Here is a 21081-nt window from a genome sequence, read left to right on the forward strand (position 1 = left end):
ACCAGGGAGAGGAGCCAGGAGGTTTCAGGTCTCCGCTCTGAGAGAGGACTCAAACTGCTGGTGCAGAGACCAAAGGCTCTGGCTTTGCTAAAATTACTGGGAGGTTGAAGGTCAACATACCCTAATGGTGAAAGCTAACAAGTATAATGCAGGACTTGATTATAATGCTTCTGTAAGGCAAAATTCATTTAAGACATCTCACTAATTCCAAAATAGATTTTTCTGGTGAACCAGTCACTGTTGGAGCAGTCCAGCCACACCTTTGTTTCCCTATTTCTGTCCTTGCAAGCAAATCTCATCAGGGAATCCCAAGAAAATTCTGCTTCTATGTCTTTAGTGCTGGTGTTTTCCAGCAATGTGTGTTTTAACAACTTTATTTATAAATGGGCTGCTTTAGTGATTCTGGTGTGCTCTTTTGCCTCCACAATACAGCTTCTCCTTCTAAGGGTGCTGTACTGTACAGGGGCCTGACAGTTTTTTGCTCCTACTGTTTTTCTTGGAGTTTATGGTGCAGTTTTGATTAAAGACGGTTACTTTTCAATGATTGCTAATACTTTGGATTCACTTAAACTGGATATTTTATGTAGGTCAGTGGATTATTCTTTTGTCTCTTGAAAGTACAGCTTTCAAACACAATGTCACAGGCAACGAAATGTGTCTGAAATTCTCTGAGGAGTTGCTTGACTGTGTGGGTCATGCTAGAATAGGGGACACCTCCCATGGGTCTGTCATGTGCAGTCCTTCTGCTTCATCTCCTGAGTCTCCTGCACCTCTGTGGCTGTGGGAGGTGCTGCAGAGATGTCCCTGGAACACACAAAGTGGGGTTGGTAGGCTGGAATTGTGATGTTACTCCTGCTGATGTTATTAGGAAAAGAAGTTTTGCCTCTGGGCGCAGCGCCTGGCACAGTGCTCCCAACCCCCCCTCCAGTTCAGAGAACTGAGCTCTCCTCCACCCTTCCTCCAACCTTATCTTCCTTGCAGACACTTTTCCCTTTGCTTTCCTCGAACTCTTCTGCTCAACTCACTGCACTGTTGCCTGATCTGTGCTCCTCTACCCTTCCCCAGCCCTCCTCTCTCCTTGCTCAATGCACGCCTCTTTTAGACTCCTGGATCTAGTGAAAAACAAATCCTTCTTGGTTCCAGCTGAGTTCCCATTCCTCTAATCTTTTCCTTTCTCTCTTTACTTGAGTTTGCTGTCTGGAGATGCTGGTCATAGGTACAACATAAGATCCTCTTGGCACTTCTCTGTGCAGTCCCAGGCATAGGTCTGCATAAAGCAATGGTCTGCTTGGGGCCAAAATGGGAAATAAGTCACCCCTGCACTCTCAGTACTCATCAGCACAAGTCTTCCTTTACCTGTCCATTTTCAGCACTTTGTCCAGCCTTTTGTACAGAGCTTTGTCCAGTTCATGGGATTTTTTTTTTTTTCCTCTGGCTTTTATAGCCAGGTACCATGTCAGCAGTGGAAGGAAAATCAACAGGCACCTGAGAAGCCACAGGGTTACTGTTTGGTGGGCAGAAAGCATGTGGGAAGTTTTGTAATGCAGCCAAATCCTTGTATGGTGTGGTGGCTTTCCATCATGCTGTAGCTGTGAAGCATGTGGGGAGCTCTGGCAGTCAGCTGGTGAGGCTGGCAGGTCACACTGGTCCTGACTCATGGCCACCAGAGTGAGCAGTCCAGGTGCAAGGCTGGCAGAGATGTGAGCATGTGCTGGCTGGAGAGTGCTGGTCCCTCCAGTGTTGTGCTGCACTGAGTGCTGCATGGGGTGTGTTTAGGAAATGGGCTGGCAGCTCATGGCCATGGACATTTAGCTGCACAAGGTAAGTCAGCCATAAGAATCACTGAAAGCTAATTTTTAAAACACCCATTTATAAGCCCCTAGACAGACTGCAAGGTGCTGAGTGCTGCTGGGAGAGTCCCTCTTCCGTCCACTACCCAAGGGGCAGAATGCAGCCCAGCCTTGAGATACATGGGATGGACAGGCTGAGAGCCTCCTCTGATATGCTTTGAGTTGCGCTCTTGGCTTCCAGAGGAGCTGATGATGTCCTGATGCCTTTTACTGCCTGCTCCCTTCCTGCCTCCCATCACGTGGGCTCACCCAAGCTTCATGGGCACTTCAGCACCCAAAGGTCAGCTTCTCATCATCCCATGGCCCTGCTGTGGCTCTAAGAAATGAGCTCCCTTCCACAACCCTGCTGATTTCAGTATCTGGAAAAGCCTCAGGATCATGCTGGAGGACAAAGAAATATGGTTGTACCCAGAATTCTGTCACACAAGCAGAGAGTAGTTGTTTCAAGCAGGATCTAGGACTCAGCTCATGGCCCACATGGCAGCAAGCAGCCATCTCCACCTCTTTCATTTCAGTCTCAGACATGATTGCAGTGTGGAAGCTGCTGGAAGAAAACCAAGTTGTTCTTCTGTTGCTTTCCCATGCTTACTTGATCGTTTTCCCTAGAAAAATTATTTAATTTGCCTGACCACTTTATGGATTGTTTGCACAATTTATTTAAAGTCTCATATGCACCAATGTGTTGCTGTGCCAAAAAGGCTGCACCCTTAGAGTGGCCTATTGTGGTCCATTTTGTTACTATGTCAGTGCATATTGGCAAAGTAAATCAACTACTTCAGAAGGAAATTAATTTGCTTCCTGCCTTTTTATGTTTGGCTCCCATCTTGGGGAGGAGGAAAGAGTTTCAAAAGTCACAAGGAATATAAATAGAATTAAGATGCTGTAAAATACCTATCTGCTTGAGCTTTTTAATATACAGGGGTCAGAAGTGCCCCAACACGTCCTGTTGCAGGGAGTGGGGTGCTCTGGGCTTGCTAGAGGGAACTTGGTCCAGATGGGGTGATTAGGCACTCACCTGAGTGAGTGAGTGAGTGAGTGAGTGAGTGAGTGAGTGAGTGAGTGAGTGAGGCAGCCCTGTCCTGGCTGGACTGGGGAGAGCCTGGCACGTGGCTGGGTCTGAGCACTGGGGCTGCCCAGGAGATGCTGTGTATGGGAGCAGTTTTCCTGTGCCAAGGAGTTGCTGTCCACCCTCACATCCTTCCAGGACTGTTCAGACTGCATGTGTGGTCTTTATTGTCCCCATGCAGCTCGTCACACCCATTCCTCTGCAGAGCCATACAAGGGGGGACCTGCAGGTCTGCCTCCCTTCTCCCAGCTCCTGTCCAAATTACAGTCCTGCCTGCTCTGGAAGCTGCCCGGTGGAGAAGGAGCTGGTAGTGCTGGTCAGCAGTGGCTGAATATGAGCCAGATGGCCAAAGAAGGCCAATGGCACCTGGCCTGTAGCAGGCATCGTGTGGCCAGCTGTGACCATCGCCCTGTGCTGGGCGCTGGTTAGGCCCCACCTCAAATTCTGGGGTGGCCCCTTAGTCCAAGAAAGACACTGAGGCACTGGAGTGTGTCCAGAGAAGGGCAACAGAGCTGGGGAAGGGTCTGGAGCACCAGGAGCAGCTGGGGGCACTCAGCCTGGAGAAAAGGAGGCTCAGGGGGCCCTTGTGGCTCTGCACAACTCCTGACAAGAGGATGCAGCTGGGTGGGGGCTGCGCTCTGCTCCCAGGGAACAGGGACAGGGTGAGAGGAAACGGCCTCAAGGTGTGCCAGGAGAGGTTTAGGTTGGATATTAGGAAAGTTTCATCATGGAAAGGATTGTCAGGCATTGGAACAGGCTGCCAGGACAGTGGTGGAGCCACCTTCCCTTGAAGTGTTCAAAGAATGTGTGGATGACTTGAGGACATGGTTTGGAGATAGTTCTGTGTTGATGGTTGAACTTGATCTTGGAAGTCTTTTCCTACCTTAGTGATTCTGTGATTCTTTGAGGGTTTTCTTCTGTCTGCCCATGGGCTGTCTGCCCATCAAGTTATGCTCCAAATGACATTAGAATCAATGAAAGTTCCTTGACTGTTACCATAGAAGTGTTTAGATGATTCAGGTCACATCCCTAAAATATTGTGGTTATGAGTCCTCCCAGCTGAAATTCCTGGCCAGGCTCATCCCTGTCACTGCAGCATGCTCTCCTCCACTCATGACCAGTTCAGTGTCCCGTCCCAGGCGCTGCAGAGCCTGCTGTTCCTGCGGCTCTAACCAGCCCAGCTACCCCGCTGTTCCATGCCCAGGTATGCCAGCTCCCCCTTCTCTTTCCCATTTCCACAGAAGCTGGCTGTACTTCCAGTCTCATTCTTGCTCTTTTGCTCTGTCTCACTGAACATCCCTGCTGCAGTTAAATCTGCACTCACCTGTGTACCCTCTGTCCTGCTTCCCTCTCTCTGTGCATGCCTCTGGCCAGCCATGTCCTCAGGTTACCTGTGCTGAGGTCTCACTACTTCCTTGCATACCTGCCACCACCACTTCCATATTGCTCCTTCAATGGAGGAGGAAATGAACTTTGTGTGCGGAGTTCCCAGATGGGCCCCTTGCCAAGCTGTCTGTTCCAAGCAGGTACCGTACTCCAAGTCTTGCAGTAGGATTGGCATGACAGCCCAGACCCTGATGGTCCCTTCCCTGCTCTGCCTGTGCCTTGTCAATAGTATTACCCAAACTTTATTTAAAAATAAAATTTAAAAAATCCTGAATGAGGCAGTCATCTTTGTGAGGAGAAGAAGAAAGAATCTGCAGGCCAGCACACGCATCCCAGTAAAGATGTGCTGTAACAATTTGGTATCTGTAGGAAACATAGCTTCTTGCTATTCTAAAAAAGGAAAGGAAAGGCTGAAAATAGCATAATCCCAGGAAAATAGAACAATTGCTGTTGCTGAAGTTAAGTATCTAAAATGAACCCACACTGGAAGCAAGACAGGACTCCCAAAAGAAGGAAACATTTGGAGATGGCCTGTGAAACTCTAAAATGCTGTGATTCTCCCAAAGGAACCTGAAGGCTAGATTTGGGACAGATGCTCTTGCAGCTTTGTCTTGCCGCAGACCCCAGTGCCCCTGTTTCCCACAGCCCCTCACCAGTTAGAGTCCTCGGTCTGTTTCTGTTGAAGCTTAGTCCAAGACCTGTCAGATCCATATTAAGTCAGGCTTTACTGAACTGATGGCCTGCAGTGCCTGCTCCTCACTACTCCGGAGGAGGGCCCAGGAGGTTCTGCATCCATGACTGCCTTCCCCTGTACACATTCTTTAGCTGTTTCTCCCATTTCCCTTGTTAGTTGTTGAACCTAGCCTTGACCCTCTCTGGTTCAGTTCTGGAGAAGGTTGATGTAAGTCAGCCAGGTCCACCCAGACTGCACAGTGCAGGCGAGAACTCCCCAGCTCCTCCCACCCGCCCTGTGTGCTGCCTGTCCCGGACTGATCCCCTTCTCCGTCCTTCCCGCAGTGGCTGAAGGACCCCGGGCCCCGCAATGAGAAGAGGACGCTGTTCTGTGACATGGTGTGTTTCCTGTTCATCACTCCGCTGGCGGCCATCTCGGGCTGGCTGTGTCTGCGCGGGGCCCAGGACCACTTGCAATTCAACAGCCGACTGGAGGCCATCGGACTCATAGCACTCACTATAGCACTTTTCACGATCTACGTCCTTTGGACATTGGTAAGTGCCGTTTGCCAGGCTCCTGCTCCTGCTCAAACAGCAGCTGGAAGCATTGGCTCGCACCCCATCAGTGCCACCTGCTATTTCTGCCTCTCTGTGTGAGAACACCTTGGGCTCTTCCACTTGAATGTTCATTTAATTATCTTCATGTGCAAGCTGCTAAAGTTGTTGCTGAGAATGGAAAACCACCTCCTGGTCGGCTGCTTTCCAGACTGTCTCAGTGTTCCCCAAGTGTCAGGCATCCAGCACAGACGTGCCAGAGCTGGGATTGGGCTGGGGCTCGGTGGGATGGGCTTGGGGCTGGGTCAGGCAGTGGCCCGTCTGTGGTTCAAGAAGAAACACAAACTTGGTACCTGGGCAGTGCAGGGGAAAAGTAAAATATGGAACACGTTTGACTCGTAAATAATTTGCCACCATGTCCCTTTGTGCTTTTGCTGCTCAGCCCAGACTGGTCATGCCCAGCTGGGTTCCAGACTGGCCTTGGGGGTCTCTGGCCACAACTAAACAAACTCCTGTGCAGTATTTTTAAGGTGTTTGGAAGGAATTCTCTGGCCCTGGGGAAACCTGTGGCTTCTCTGATGCTGGGTTGTGTGGTCGGCCCCGAGTCAAGGCTTGGTAGCCAGCCTGCCCTGGCCCACTGCTGCGTGGGGCACTGGGGATTGCTGGGAACCTGCACTTGAGCCAGTCTGGGTGTTGAACTGATCCGTGCTGGGAGAGAGCTTCCTCCAGACACCTCGTTTGACATTTCTGGATGTGCTGAATTAGGGTGTGAGGAGCTTGTAGCTTGCAGGGAGCTGTGAAGATCCAGAGAGCAAATGAGGGTTTGAGTGTGGCACAAGCAGAGGCTCAGTGGGGTTCCCTCTCCCCTCCCCAGGGCCCCCAGGCTGCTCTCTCCAGGGGCTGCCAGGCCAGGGATTTCCCTTTGTTTCCCATTCTTTTTTTTTGTCTTGTATTGCTGGATGGACTTCTGGGTTTGGATCTTGATTTTGGCTCTGCTATTCCAAGCCCCGTGTGTGCTCATGCCCTGTCAATGCCCTTTTCCAACTGCTTGGGACAAAGTGCACTTGATGAAGGAGAAATAGTGGAACCCCAAAAAGCTGGTAGTCCTGTGGGCAATAGAAATTCTCCAGTCCATTTCCTTGTCATCTCATGTTACAATTTCTCAGTGTAACCCCTTTCCCTGGGGCTGGACACTCCCTACAACTCTCCCCCATAGACCTGGCAGTCAGGGCAGGATGAGTGAGTGCTGCAGCAGCACTGCTCTGGGGAAAAGAGTGCTTGGGGGAAAAGCTGAAGCCACTCCTTGCATGGGAGCCATGGAGGAAGGTTTCCATGCTGCATGTTCCTGCATGAAGCTTGTTTCCGTAGGAAGCCAAGCTAAAATTGGAAACCTTAAGAGGAAGTGTTTTTATCTTCTCTCAGAACTGGTGCGGAAGAGCTGGAAACCTGGAGAAATGGAAAAATGTTTGTGCAGTAACAAGTCCTGACTAAAATGGCTCTAATTCTCTGTGCTTCACTTTTTCTCGAGCAGAGGACATTAGGTGAAGCCTCTTTATTCATAATCAGTTCATTCAACCCTGGGCTGTGCAGTACAGGGGGCTGATATGTGGGAGGGGGTTCATGACTAACTAGTTTGAGGGTTGTGAGAGAGGATGTAGCCAAGGCTGCAGCTCCTTCATGAGGAGCAGGAGCCTTCCTTGAGGTTTCCACTATTAGCTCCTCATTCTGTGAAAACTGGGACATTACTTTGTCAGCAAACAGTCTTATTACCACAGTCCCTCTGCAACAGGAAGGAGGGGTGTGCACAGATCAGTAAGCTCAATTACCTCAGTGCCACAGTGGCACAGCTTCATTTCTCATAAGATGTGTCATAATCCCGTCCAGAAGTAATAGTTTTGCTGAGTTTTCTGTGTCAGATGCACTTCCTGGTACGTCCTAGTTGCCAGCTAAATGCTTCCCGTAAGATAGCCTGGTTTAGATCAGTGCCTGGATTCGGTATTTGAGCCGAGCTCGAAGCTCCCCTCGCAGGTTTGTTCTGAAACTGCAGGGCCAGCTCCTGCCTCTGCTGGGCTGCTCCGAGTCCTCCAGCCTTTGCATCCTCCCGTCTCCCTCCGCGTGGACAAGTCTCTCAGGTCACGTTGTCAGGAAAAAATGAGTCCAGCTGCTGTCCCGTTGTTACAGACAAGGGAGGGAATGTTTTTGTGCAGGATGAAGAAGGTCCCCTGGGATCTGTGAGATGGGAGGAGGCTGGTTGGATTCAGACCCTTGTTTTGCTCGTCCAAGGTGCTGGCTGCAGCCTGGGGCTGGATGAAGGGGCAAGCTGTTGTAGCTCATCCCCACCACATTTCACCAGCTGGGACCTAAACCCAGCTGAGCAAACCCCGTCCCACTGTGCTGGTGCTGCCCAGGAGGCCCCTTTGGCTGTGCCCCACTCAGCCTGGTGTCACCAGGAAGGGTTTGATTGCTTGTCAGAGGCCGGGGACATGGAGTGCCCCAAACCATGCCAAGGGTCAGTGCTGTCTCCCCTGCCTCAGGATAAGGGGTCCCCAGAGGCAAAGGGGTGCTGGCATTGGGCTCTGTGTGTGTGTGCTCTGGCGTGAGTGGCAGGGTTGGTGACAGAGCGCTGCGTTCTCGCCCGCCAGGTCTCGTTCCGCTACCACTGCCAGCTGTACTCGGAGTGGCGAAGGACCAACCAGAAAGTCCGCTTGATGATCCCGGCCTCGCGGAGCCCTCACCCCGTGCCCCACTCCCTCCTCTCCACCAAGCTCATGAAGAAGACCGCGGATGAGACCACTGTCTGAGCCGTCCCACGGCCGCCAAGGTGGAGGCTCGAGCGTCCCCACAGGCCCAGGGAACGTGGCAGCTGTGGGGGCACTGGAAAACAGTCATCCTACCCAAAGGGACTCTGTGCTCTGCACGTGCTTTAGACCTTGGCAAAGAGACACATAATAGACATCTGTGTGTGAAATGGCCCAAAAGAGCCTGATGGCAGAAAATGCCTGTCTGCAGGGACACTTTCCTATAATGAAATACTATACGTGGAAAACATCTCCCTCTATCTATACATATATCTATATATAATATTATTTTTTAATGGCCATGCATATTGTGTTTCAATCCTTTTGTGTTGATGTTCTAAGCTTCAGGATAGAAGCTGGCAACCTGATCTCATTCAGAGGTTAAATCAATGCCTTTTCTCCAAATGAGGATATGAAGAACACTTTTCATCAACCATTCTTGAAAGTCCCCTTCTCCTTTGCACTAAATTGGTTTTGATATACTGCAGCAGCCTTCCCATTACTCTTTGGTCTCTTTTGTGGTGTTCTGTCCTTTCTAGAAAGTTGAGTGTTTTTAATAATTATTATAATCCAGAAGGAGTAAAATGACACAATACTGAATGGAGACATTTTGTATTGTAAAGTACTGTAATTTTGAGAATTTCGAAATCCGTTTCAGAATGAGAGAATCTTTTCCGGTGCAGACGTGATCTCACAAAATGCTTTCCTTGAGATCCTGGCTCATCCCCAGGACTCGGATGCAGTCAGCTCTTGGTCTGTCTGGCAAAGGTAGATAGAGTATCCGAGGGTGGGGAGAGATAGCTCCACACTAGTTAAACCCACCATTGCCTTTTGCTTTGAAAAGATTGAGAAAGGAGCTTTCCTGGCCCCAGAAGGTGGAAGTTGGAGTCTCTGTTTGCTGATGTCCTTTTGCCACCTTGAGGCTGGACCTCCCCTAGCATCAGTTTCACACGTACCTTAGGAGACGGGCCGTGCCCTGCGGCGCTGGCAGGATGCAGGTGCTCTTGGCTGTCTCCGCGCTTTATTTGCACATTCCAGAGGAGCTGCTGGGATTGGATTCATCCCTGGTAACGCTGCCTGCCTGTTGAGCACTCCAGTGAAACCCCCCAGTTTGCTGGTTCTCAGAGAACAGGCTCTGGATCCCTTGTCCTGTGGGCCCAGTGTTCCTCCTTCTCCTTTCACCTGTGTTTCCAGCACATGCAGCTCTCAAAGCCCTCTCTCTCAGAGTGTCCCCTCTGCCAAGAGTCCCCTTGGTTTGGCTTTAGTCCTTGCCTCTGCCACCTCCTCACCCTGCCAGACAGTGCCTGTGCCTGGTGCTGAGCTTTCCTGAGCCTCCTGAGTGGCACAGGCTGTGAGAATGCTGGTGAGGATGCTGGCAGTGATGCTGCCCTGCCAGTGCTCCAGAGGTGTGTGCAGCTGCTTTGCTGGAGCCTGGGCTCGGGCTCCATGGTGGTGAGGGTAGAGAGCAGGCAGGAGGCAGGTTCTGCGGGGTCTGTGTCCTTGTGGTGGGTGGTGGTGGTCGTGCACTATGTCTCTCTGCCCCTTTGCTGAAAGCAAGTGGATCAGTGCAATAGTGCAATGCCCTGGGAGATGGAGATCTGTAATTTCCTGAATTCAAAGCACCATGTGCACTTCCTCCTCCTTCTTGTCTCTAGCTGCAAAGCAGGATCTTTCCTTATCTGTTCCCTCACCCTGAGCTGGAAGTTGCTGGTGGCCTGAGCAGCAGGGACCAGTCAGTGTGCCATCTTGCCCAACAGGATTGCTCCAGCCCTGGGCCCTGGGCCCTGTCTGCTCTCTTCTGTCTCCTCTCCCAGGGTTCTGGTGCAGCTTGGGGATCCCCCGACACATTTTGCAGCAGCCTCTCTGTGCCCTGAGGGCTGCTCTGAACTGGTCTCTCTTCCAAGCACTGAGGGGCTGGTGTGACCATGGAGTGAATGTCCTCTGCTACAGCCAGGCTGCACAGTTCTGCTCCTCTCTCTCAGCCAAACCCCTGACTGTCCCTTCCCTTCTTTCTTATACCTGTGAGTGTCTGCCCTTTTCCCAGTCATGCACTCATGCAGGGATTACTCTGCTCCTGGTACTCCTGGTGGAGAGCCTGTGGCAGCCCAGCTCCAGTCACAGTCCCTGCTCCAGTTCCATCCCATTCCCACGCAGGTGCTCCGTACTCTGCACACCCCTTCCATGGCAGCAGGCTCTGCACCACTGCTCTGTGCCTTGTTCTGGGTGCCCCTTCCTTCAGCCGCTTCCTAACAACCCCCTTGTCACCAGGACATCACCAGTGAAGAAAAATGGAGGGTTGGTTTTACCTTCCCAGCCCTGGCTGCCTCCCAGGAGCTTGGCCCCACAATGCACCGAGTTCTGGCAGGTGATGAGGGATGCTCTGTCCCACAACACATCCCCAGGGTAAGGACTTAATGGAGCCAGTGTTCCAGCTAGGAAACCCACTGTCAATCCAAATATGCAACTGTGAAAGCCAGGAGCCCCTGGCTGGGGCAGTGGGGGCCCAGCCCTGTGCTGCTGTGTTGCCATGGCTGCACTCAGCATCCTTGGCTTTATTGTCATTGCCAATAATTGGAGTTGTTGCATGTGCCCCTGCAAGACCCAATAGTGACTCTTTGAGTCTTGTCCTCCTTCCCAGAGGAGATGTTCAGCTCGTGGATGTGGGCAATCGGTGTCTGACCCACCACGTTCCAGTGCGTCCTGGGGAAACGGGCTGTGCAATGATGTAAATAAAAGTGAGACAAACTTTGGACTGTTGTGTTGTTATTGGAGGGGGTGGGGTCTGCAGAGCCCAGGTTGTCTCCCTGAGAGCACCTCAGTATCGTCTGCCCTGGGCAGCCGCCAGGGCCCCAGCAGAAGGTTTCAAAGTGGGACAAAACCCAGGGCTTTTGTCATATCTGGTCAATTTATCTGTCAGTGCACAGAAACCCACCTGGCATGGGCCAAGCAAGGTGATAATGTCTGGGCCAAGTCAAGAGTCCATCAGCCCCTGGCTGGTTCATGGCTGGTTCAGGGGTGTGTTTGGGGCTGCATGGAGCAGCCCTGGTGCTGCCATGCTGCCACCCCACAGAGGTTCCTGATGCTGCCCCTGTGAGTTCTCTGGCCCAGGCCTGCCCACGCCCCTCCAGCCCAGCCCCTCGCTCCAGGGGGAACGAGGACACATCTTCGAGCCCACGCCCTCACCTGAGCCCTGCTGGGGTCATGGTGGGCTGTGTCCAGCTGTGTCTGAGGTGTGCCCAACAGCATCCAAGGTTATCAGACTGTGCAGAGCTGTGTTTGTGTCTGAGCTGGTCAGAGCTGTTGTCTGAGCTGTGTCTAACTCTGTGCTCGTCCAGGCTGTGTCTGAGCTGTGCCCAAGAGCTGCTGGGAGCCAGCTGCAGGGCAGGAGCCTTGCTCTGATGCTCGCTACCAGCTGGCTCTGAGAGCCATGGCAGGGGCTGCAGGGCATGGAACCTCAGGGCAGAGACTTGGGCTGCCACCATTCCTTGTTGTGTGGGGCAGTGAGGAGGCCCAACATCCCCTGCAGCCCTGGCCCCTGGCTCTGGGTCTGTGTAGCAAATCCGGTCACACCACACTTGGAGCAGGGGTTGGAAATTGTGAAGCTGCCCATTTAAAATGCCACTCAAAGCACTGCAACACCAATGTTGGATGTATTTCTGAGGTCCTGGACTAGACTTTAGCCCTGGGCAATACCTTGGATGAGTTTGCTGGCCAAGCTGTCAAATCAAGGGTTTTCTGGGCTTGTTTGTATTAAAAGAGAAAAAGTTCTAAAAAAGAGTGCCATGGTTGGCTCAGCCAGTCCTTCAAAATAAAACTCTGATGCCACACACAATCTTACAAGGGTGGGGGGAAGAAAAAGAGGCATCTGCAAGAGTGAGAACAATGTAAAGGAACAGAAGTCCCAGAGGAAGGACTCACCAGGGAGAAGGAAACAGTTTCACTGGAAGGGCGTTCAGTCACAGTTACTTGGCTGCTGTACCAAATCCTGGCAGGCTTTGTTTGGAGCAGGTCTGACAAACCGGTGCTGAGAAGAGCATGTTCATGGAGGTGCCTCCACTGCCCACTGCTGCAGCCTTTTTCCCCTGGGAGCAGGAGAGTCCCAGGGGTCTGATCACACCCTGCTGTGGACCAGGGGCTTTGGGAGCTTGGGAGTTGCCCTGTGGCCTTCACATCCAGGCACCAGTTGAGGAGGCAGCAGGTCACTGCTGTGATGTGCTGTCTGTGCCCACACTGGGCATGGGACAAACCTCCCAGCCCTGGTTGTCTCTCCAAAACCAGTCAGAGCCCATGTGGGTCCAGCCTTGCTCAAGGACCCCAGTGTTCCTCAAGCTTTCCTACTTGTTGTGACTCTGGCATGCAGAGACCTCTAGCACACAGTTCTACATGAAATTGTGTATTTCTCACACAAATGCTGCAACTATGCAACTCAGCTCCCAGAGAGATGATGATTTAAAATTTAGTTTCTGGAGGGCACATCAAAAAGACAATCAAAGCACAAAATTTACCCCCTCCAAACCACAAAATTCCAGTGAAGAGGTTCCCAGACACCAAGCTGTTGAAACCAACTCTTCTTCAGTCTAAGGGACTGAGCTGGCTTTCAGAAAGGAATTTCTTCTTCTTGATTGAGGTAGGTGTACCTAAATGCACAGCACAACTCTTTTAGGGTGTTTTGCATGACAAAGGACAAAAATACAGAACTAACAATTTGCCATCTCCATATTCCAACCTTCTGCTGTGAACCTCTGTCATGGTGTAACCCCAGCTGACAACTGAACGCCGCAGAGCCACTCTCAGTCACACACCACCCTCCAAAGGGGATGGAGGAAAAAAAGGAAAAACAACTTTTGGTTTGAGGTAAAAACAGTTTAATAATTGAGACAAAGTAATATGTAATAATACTAATGATAATAATAATAATTGTAATTTAAAAATATATAAACCCCAAGTAGAACAAGTGATGCCCAATACAGTTGCTCTCCACCCACTGATCTGTGCCCAGCCTATCCCCCAGCAGTGATTAGCCCCTCCCAGGCAGTTCCCTGGGCAGGATGTTCTGGGTGTGGAATATCCCTCTGGCCAATTCGGGTCATCTCTCCTGGCAGTTCTGCCCACCCAGTTTCTTGTGTAGCTCCTTGCTGGCAGAATGTGAGACACTGAAAAGTTCTTGGCTTGGATAAACACCACACGACTGATGGCTTGGTTGTTGCTGTCAATATTATTCTCACCCTAAATCTCAAAGCCAACACTGTGCCAGCTACTGAGAGGAAAGTTAACTCTATCCCAAGCAAAACCAGGACAGTCTCAGAGGGTCCTGCCCATGGAGAGTATGAAGTGCCTCTCACTGGGAGCAGAGATCCCTGGGTTTCCCCAGTCTTGGTGGTACCACAGTGGAAGAGGCTTAGGGCAGAGCTCTAGGGGCAGATACCTGGACCCAGAGCTGCAACTTTTTGCAGCTCCTGGAGCAGAGCGGGGAGACCAACACTGTTGCCTGTGCCCAGATGCCACCACAACGATGACAACTGGGGTGGCACTAAGAAGGTCCAACCAGAACAGTGTTCAGAGATGAAATCTAGGCTGGACCCAGGCAATGTCCCATTTCACCTACATCCACCTTCTCCTTTCCTAAGGACAGGATTTAACAGGATCCTGTGAGGTAGGACCTTGATGGGACAAGATCAGAGAATGGCAGATCTGTGGGAATTTCCTCTCCTGTGGATTTCAGACACAGCTCAGCATTGCACTTTCCTTCCTGGGCTGCCCCTACTGCTGCCCCTGCATTGCTACCAGTGCTCTGCTGCAAGAAATGTGCTTGGTGCATGTCAGGCAAGGAGAGGCTCTGGATGTGTGGGGAAGATAAGCGTTATCATGAGTATCCAGCTATGTTTGAGGTTTTTCAACTTAATTGAAAAAAAGGAGAGGCACTACTCCAGCAAACCTGGAGGAGCTGCTATATTTTCTATGGCATCATACAGAGCAGCTTTGCAGTGCCCCAGCACTCAATGGTGATCCCTGCCATGGGACCACCAGGCACCAATCTCCTCCCTGCACTGTCTCTGTGCTCCCTGTTGTCCCTGCAGTCCCAGCTGAGGGGTGGGGGGATGAAGGAGGCTCTATTGTGGCGTCCATCTCTGTGACCTGCCAGTCCTCCCCTTGGTGGCCAGAGGATCCACATGAGGAGAATCCAGCAGGGTACAGGACCCTCCCAGTTCCCAGCACCAAGACCCAAGATGATGGCATTCACTTTTCCAGTCTCTCCCCTGCCCCTCCATGTTCCCTCCCTGTCAGGGGCACAACTCGAGCCATGAGTCCATCCCCACCCAGAGCCATGGGTGCAGCCTCTCCCCAGCACACGAGGTCAGGCAGAAAACAAAGATCGGGGCTTCACTCTCCGCATCAGCAAAAGTCACCTGCTTGTCTGTGAAGTCCAGGCAGACCTGGATGGCCCTGGGGAGGCAGGTAAGGTGCAGGGGTGTCCAGTCAGGATCACTGAAAGCATGGTACTGTCCAAACCACTGCCCCACTGCCCAGATCCCCTCCTGGGGTGTAAAATTGAGGACCCCCTTCCTCCTGACAGACTCCTGGGCCACTCCCACAGCCCACCAGTCCCCTGCCTTGGCCACCTCCACCTCCCAGCAGTGTCTCCCCGCAGCAAAGCCCTGGCTGCCCAGCACACATGGCTCCGTGTCAAACCGCTCGGGGTTGTCGGGCAGCAAGGTCCACTCGTCCCCCCGTCCCACCCCTCGATGGTCACTGGCCAGAATGAGGAAGGGGTTGGCGGTGTCGGGGTCCAGAGTCACGTCAGCTGGGGACAGAGGAGGAGAAGCTGCTCAGAACAGGCAGCCCTGGGGCTGCATCCACCCCAGCAAGAGGAGGGACAGGGTGAGTTCCTTTTCCCTACAGTGGGAAAATCCCCCTAGCTGGACTGTTCCTGGCTCCCTGCTGCCCCAGTCCTGTCCCTGCCCCAGGGACCTGCTCACATCCTGGCAAAGGGGACCTCAGTTTCCTGGAGGAGGCACCTGAGTGGGTGGGTGCACACCTGCAGTGCAACCACCTGTATCTGAGCCTGGGTGTCTCTGCTGCTGTGAGAACAGGCAGGTCAGGGCACAAACCAGTGCCAACCACGGTAGATGTTACCCCAACACCCATAACCCACGGCTCCAAATTAATGTCTCTTTCTGTGAGCAGTCGAGGGGGCCAAGGATATCAGCTCAGGACCCTTTGGTGCTGGAGGTGGGTCTACAAATAAGCATCAAGAGTTCAGCTGGGAGTGTTGCAGCCACCAAGTCCCAGCCCGTGAAAAGCCTAGTCTGGGGACAAGCCTCAGTGCTTTGACCTTCAGTAGCTGTCCCACAGCAGAAGCAGGATTCATTTTCTTCTCAACAGAGGACAGTTCCGCCCTTCTGAAAACTCACCTCTTCCACTCATCTCCTCCACCTCACCCATGGGGGTCTCACTTTCTAGTCCCTCCATCCTGGATGCCAGCATATCCACAGTCAATCAGCAAGAGGGGAGACAGGATTCACTTCTGAAAGTGAGAATTGCAAGACTCAAGGACTGCCTGAAGATGATAAAGAATGATGGAAAGGTCACAGTATTCAGCACTTTTTAGACAGCCAGTACTTACCTGCTCAGCCTGCAGGTTGGCTCCAGGAAACCAGGTTAGGGATGGGTTGGAAGGTCTTCAGTCTGCTAATCACTCCTCTGATCCCCTCATCTGCTCTTGGCTGGACTGAGCTTGCCCAGCACTTCCAGCTTGTTTGAGTGAGCAGGGCAGTCCAGAGGGGCTGGATGTCCTGGAGAGCAGAGCTGGGAATCTGTCTGTGTACCACCTCACTGAACTTCCCCCTCCGCTCCTCTGGGCAATCACCTCCCATGACCTGAAGCTGCCAGAATGCATGGGACCTTATCCAACACTTGAATTTGGCAATTCCTCCTGTTCCTGCAGTGCCCAGTCCTGTTTACATCAGAGAGTCTGCTGCATCTCCCCTCCCTTGGCCCAGCTGCAGATGGGTGATAAGAACCCCTCAGTGCTGGAGGAGTCTGTATCTCCCTGTGCAGGATGCTCAAAACCCTCCTGGGCCACGGCACCACAGGCACCTCCAGCCCCTTGGGACGGCACCTGGGGACACCAGCCACAGAGCAGTGGCCATGCTCTGGGTGTCCAGGCTGCACTCTGTGAAAAGGGGAGGTCTGGCTCCTGCCCTGGCTGTTTGCTCTGTTTTGTTCTGCTGCACGAGTTCATGGTGGAAATGTTTGCAGGGCATGTGCCACCTCAATAGCTCAACTGGTAAATGGGGAACAGCACGTGCTGGGCTTTGCATCCTACCTCTGTTTTCTCCAGGCAGCTCTTCATATGTTGAGGGATGCCGGCCTTATTCCCAGTCACAGGGAACACAAGGCATTCCATTCTGCCAGCTGAGCACAAATAAAGCAGGATGCAAGGGCACCCTGAGCCCGTGTGAACCCTCTGCCTGACTGAACCTAGGCCAAGCTCACTGACTGGTTCCACTTTACCTGTGACCAGCTCCTTTTGCACCCTTTTGGAATGTCTGACATCTTGTCCTCCCCAACTCCTTCCACTCCCCATGGCTTTAGTGCTCACATCCTTCCCTTGGCACACGCAGTTGTCTGGGACACCCAGCTTTGATCCTGTGACAGTTTCAGGTCAAAACCGGGCAGAAGCATTAATTTGTGTAGTGGTTTTAGTTTGCCAGTTTCTGTTTCTTCTATTATGTGTAGTGGTTTGAATGCTTATTAGAATTATTTACTTTTTTTTTTTTTTTTTTTTTTTTTTTTTTTTTTTTTTGCTGTGAGATAGGATTAGGAAAGAAGTAAAGCAGGCTCAAAACATAAAAGGCTATAAAGACACGTTTATTAACAAAACTACAAAAGAGAAAAAGTTAATGAGAATTCAAATAAAACCTTCAAAATATTTCCTCTCCTCCACAACTTTCTTTTCTTATGGATAACATATAGAGACAAAGCTTGGAGCTCCAGGTCAGTTTACTACCTATAAAATAGTCTTTCATTAGTTCATTCAGAGAAAGAATTCTCTTCTGGTCTGCCATGGAAATTCTTACAAAGTAAGAACAGTTCTCTTGTGGCTTTTTTAATTTTTTCAAAAGAAGCTGCCTGGGAATTTGCATTTGTGAAGTCCTTCTCATATTACGCAGCCTTCCCACAGCTGCATAATGGGCTACTTAAACTCGTGGGGTACTATTTTAAAGAGGAGCAGTTATAAAAGCAAAGGTTCTCTTCATCTCTCTCTCTGAGATCATTTTTATCTCTAGGAACAGAGATCTTCTTCCTGGGGACAGAGCTTCATCTTCATCTCATTTCTCTCTCTCTGCTTAAACTTCTCATAAGATTAAAGTTATTTCAGTATTTTCTTAGTCCACCACAAATACTTTTTCTCAGACTTACAATTTGAATACTCTCATCTCTCTATGTATGCCTTCTACGACTTAGTGGGATATTCTAATATACCACAGTCTATAACTGTCTTGGTTTGAAAAGACAGGTATCTGCTAGGGAGAGGTGGGGCCTCTCTAGAAATGGGGAATTCAATCCCTTCCCTCCAAGTTATTATAATTTGGAAGATTAAAAAAACCCAACTTTTCAGTCAGAGCTATGGGGAAAGGAATAACAGTCCTTTACTAGTAAATATAACAGGACAAACAAACAACAACAGCAATTATAATAATAATAATCAGAACAAAGAACCCCGAGGGGCTTTGTCTCACAAGTCCCAGGCAGTCTGATCTCTTGGGACCAGAGAGCACCAAGCTGAAACGGTGGAAACTCCGGGGCTGATGGCTGGAAACGGTGGGTTGTCCCGGCAGGCAGGGGGAATGTCCCGGCAGGCAAAGTGAGCAGTGCCGAAGAAGCCGCGATGGCTGGACCCGAGCTGAACCAGATCCAGCAGGGCAGGCGAGGAGCTCCAAATTCCTGGGCACTCCAGCAGACAACATGTGATATATATCCTAAAGTTAATTCGTGTTAAATGTTATAATATGTAATTCATTCTCTGTAAGATGTAAGTTCATTTCTAATCATGTATACCACGGGTTAACTGGGACTGAGACAGCACGAAGGGGGACACGAGGAATTCCTTTGCTAGAGATTGCAAGGGAGGGACATGAGAAAAGTATGCCAAGAATTACATGAAAAGGGACATGAGAAAACTTCTGCCAGGAATCGTTAGAGGAGAACAAAACGACGGAAGAGGGAGATGGAGAACCCGGAGAACCAAATGATTACAACAGATCGATATCTTACCTGTCCCCGCCCGACATTAACACCTCTACACTGTATCCGGACACAGCAATCAAGACATTCCTGAGAAGATCCTTTCAACCCCACCAGAACCCGACCATGAATATCTAATGAGGCTGCCTCGGAAGGGGGAGTCTTGGAGTCCTGATTTTTCCTCAGCGAAGCAGTGTATAAAAATGGACCGCCTCAGACCGAAAATGTGAACTTGGGGGGTGACATACTGACAGAGTGTGTTACCGTGTTCACCCAGCACCAAAACCTGGGGTTCGATGCTGTCCTTTTAATTGTGGCTATCGGAGACTGTTATTTTGTCTCAAAATAAAATTCTAAATTTTGATTTATTGAATTTGGTCTATTGTATTTATTACACGACAGAATTCCCAGAACCGGACTTCTCCGCCAGCCGTGGACTCCACGCAGCTAGCCATCGCTCAACCGCCCTCCCCGGAAAAACCGAGAGCAGCCAACAGCCCCCACCCTCAGCTCCCGGGAGCCTTTCCCTCCCCCCACCAAACCAAGCGATCCACCTCCTTTGTACGCGGCAAGCACTAATTTTTAATTCTTATGAGATTTATGGATTTTCCCCATTGTTGCTTTAATATTTCAGTATTCAATTTTATTTACAAACAAACCTAGTTTGTTTGCAAACGCAAATTTGTTTTCCATTCATCAATCAGTAGAATCCTTCCCATTGTTTCTCTTATCTCTCAGTGCTAGTTTTATCTACCAGCAGACCCAGGACTTGTTTGTAAAGACAAATCTTGTCATTCCTCTCGGAGGCATGTCACCTTTCTAGCGGCTTCACCAGGTGTCAACATTCAAACTTAGTCACTGATTGGTTGTGCTATAAATTTCTCAGAAAAATCATTTCTGTGCAAAACCAGCACAGATCCTTAGCTTTGCACACCTATGCAGGTTTGGATTTCCCTGGAGCGATGCCCATGGAATTGTGATCCCATTGTTAAGTTATGAGGTTCGATTATTACACTTCTTTCTGCTGTCATTTGTTGGGGGATAGGATTTTTCCTTCTGTTTCTTTCTGAGGGAATTTTCTCCCATTTGTTGCTAAGAGACAATAGGGCCCGAGACTTAAGAGAGACCGAAGATGCGGCCAAGGAGAATGGGGAGGAGTGCAGCTGGAGGCACTATGGCAGCTGAGGGACATTCTCTTGGGAAGGGCAGAGATACTGACAGATTCGGGCTGGTGGGAAGGGGCTCTCTCTCGCTCTCGACATCAGAGGGGAGACAGGCTGCGGTCACTTCGGGGAGAATTCGCCACCACTGCGGGATGCTGTCTCCTGCTGCCTTCTCCTACCGTGACTCAAACTCGGCTCATGAGAGCGGCCGCTGAACTGGGCCCTTATTAACACCCTAGCTCACCGGGAAGGACCCTCACCATGTACTGGGTGCCCCAGGGATCCCCGAGGGAGCCTCTCCCGGCGGTGCTCGGGAGCCAGGCAGCCCCTTCCCAGCGCCGCCGCTTCTGTGCCACTGCTCCGGGTTTTTCACAACACTGTAACCCAGCACCGCTGGGCACCCACCGGGACACCCCCGGCTCCTGCCATGGCTGCCCAGGTTCTGACACATCTCACCTAACACTCCGGGACTTCACTCACCCCTGCTGCCCCAGCTTGCTACTCAGAGATTCCTGCTTGAGACAATAATTTCGAAGAATTAAGGATTTTCAGGAAAAGTTAAGTTAATAAGTTGCTGAATTAGCTGAAGTAGATAAGTAAGCTTTGTTCGCAGTTAACAGAAGCCAGATCTTAGATTAGTTATCCCAGATTTAGTAACTCATTGCTTGTCAGCTTTATGTTTGTGTAGCTGTGCTTGTAACGAAAACAAAATGTAGTAAATAGGCCATAAGATAGTTGCAGATTTCCTGCTTAAAGGACCCACTGAACACAGGAAATTATAAGTTCTACCAAGGATTCGCTTGTCCTGTATGCATTGAAAAGGTCAGAACGAGGAAGACTCATTTTACTTCCTAATTTCTGGTGACCCCTCCCCAGAATAGACCCCCGACTCATTTTAGAAAACAAACTACGCGTGCTTAATAGCCTTTTTTGCCAATTAGCATACCAAGTGGGGAATGGGAGGTGACAGGGATATGAATATGTATTTGTATTTTGGGTATTCAACACTTTTGTAAATAAAAGGCTTTGTAATTACCTGTGAATTTCGCAGTGCGTATTAGGGAAATATCCCGCGTGCTGCCCGGCCGTAATAAACATACATTTTCTAACTTTACACTGTTAGAGTGTTTTAACTGTTAGAGTGTTTTAACTGTTAGATACTAGATCAATACCCAGATACTAGATCAATATCCACATTTCTGTAATAGGTCACTGCTAGAGCTCCTTTTGCTATCCAGAGAGGGCACCAGGATCGGCTGCCCGCTGAGGGTTTGCAAACGAAGCCCCTTCTCTCTGTCGCTCTCAGCCGCCATTGCCCTGTGGAGAGGCGGCTGAACTCGCGC

The 21081-nt window shown here is 50.6% G+C and overlaps 2 protein-coding genes across 7 annotated transcripts in view; one reads left to right on the top strand and one right to left on the bottom strand.

Moving 5' to 3' along the window:
* MARCHF2 (membrane associated ring-CH-type finger 2) overlaps positions 1-11075 on the top strand; it is a 33633-nt gene extending 22558 nt beyond the window's left edge. For all 4 annotated transcript variants that reach the window (XM_040086626.2, XM_040086630.2, XM_040086629.2 and 1 more), the window contains exons 4-5: positions 5320-5529; positions 8172-11075. In XM_040086626.2, coding sequence (XP_039942560.1) covers positions 5320-5529; positions 8172-8330 — 369 coding nt within the window. In that variant the 3' untranslated portion in view covers positions 8331-11075. The remainder of the gene's footprint in view (positions 1-5319; positions 5530-8171) is intronic.
* Positions 11076-13244: 2169 nt separating this feature from the next.
* LOC120763399 (thaicobrin-like) lies at positions 13245-16193 on the bottom strand. 3 transcript variants are annotated; one of them, XM_040086681.2, is made up of 3 exons: positions 15952-16193; positions 15740-15852; positions 13245-15129 (listed from the first exon to the last, which is right to left on the bottom strand). In XM_040086681.2, exons 2-3 carry the CDS (start codon positions 15810-15812, stop codon positions 14609-14611), a joined length of 594 nt encoding a protein of 197 aa, XP_039942615.1. In that variant the 5' UTR covers positions 15813-15852; positions 15952-16193; the 3' UTR covers positions 13245-14608. The 3 variants fall into 3 exon arrangements, 2 of the variants coding, with proteins under 2 accessions (XP_039942615.1, XP_058279585.1); XM_058423602.1 differs by having other exon boundaries at positions 15740-15881; XR_005704088.1 differs by having other exon boundaries at positions 14638-14771.
* Between the last annotated feature and the right edge of the window lie 4888 nt (positions 16194-21081).

The sequence above is a fragment of the Hirundo rustica genome, chromosome 26 (assembly GCF_015227805.2).
Source record: "Hirundo rustica isolate bHirRus1 chromosome 26, bHirRus1.pri.v3, whole genome shotgun sequence".
Lineage (NCBI taxonomy): Eukaryota > Metazoa > Chordata > Aves > Passeriformes > Hirundinidae > Hirundo > Hirundo rustica.

Excerpts from the sequence above, each read along its gene's own strand:
- LOC120763399 (XM_040086681.2), bottom strand. The coding sequence starts at position 15,812 with ATGCTGGCATCCAGGATGGAGGGACTAGAAAGTGAGACCCCCATGGGT. Across the intron at positions 15,130-15,739 it reads GGAGGAGATGAGTGGAAGAG|CTGACGTGACTCTGGACCCC; the intron begins GTGAGTTTTCAG and ends CTCTGTCCCCAG.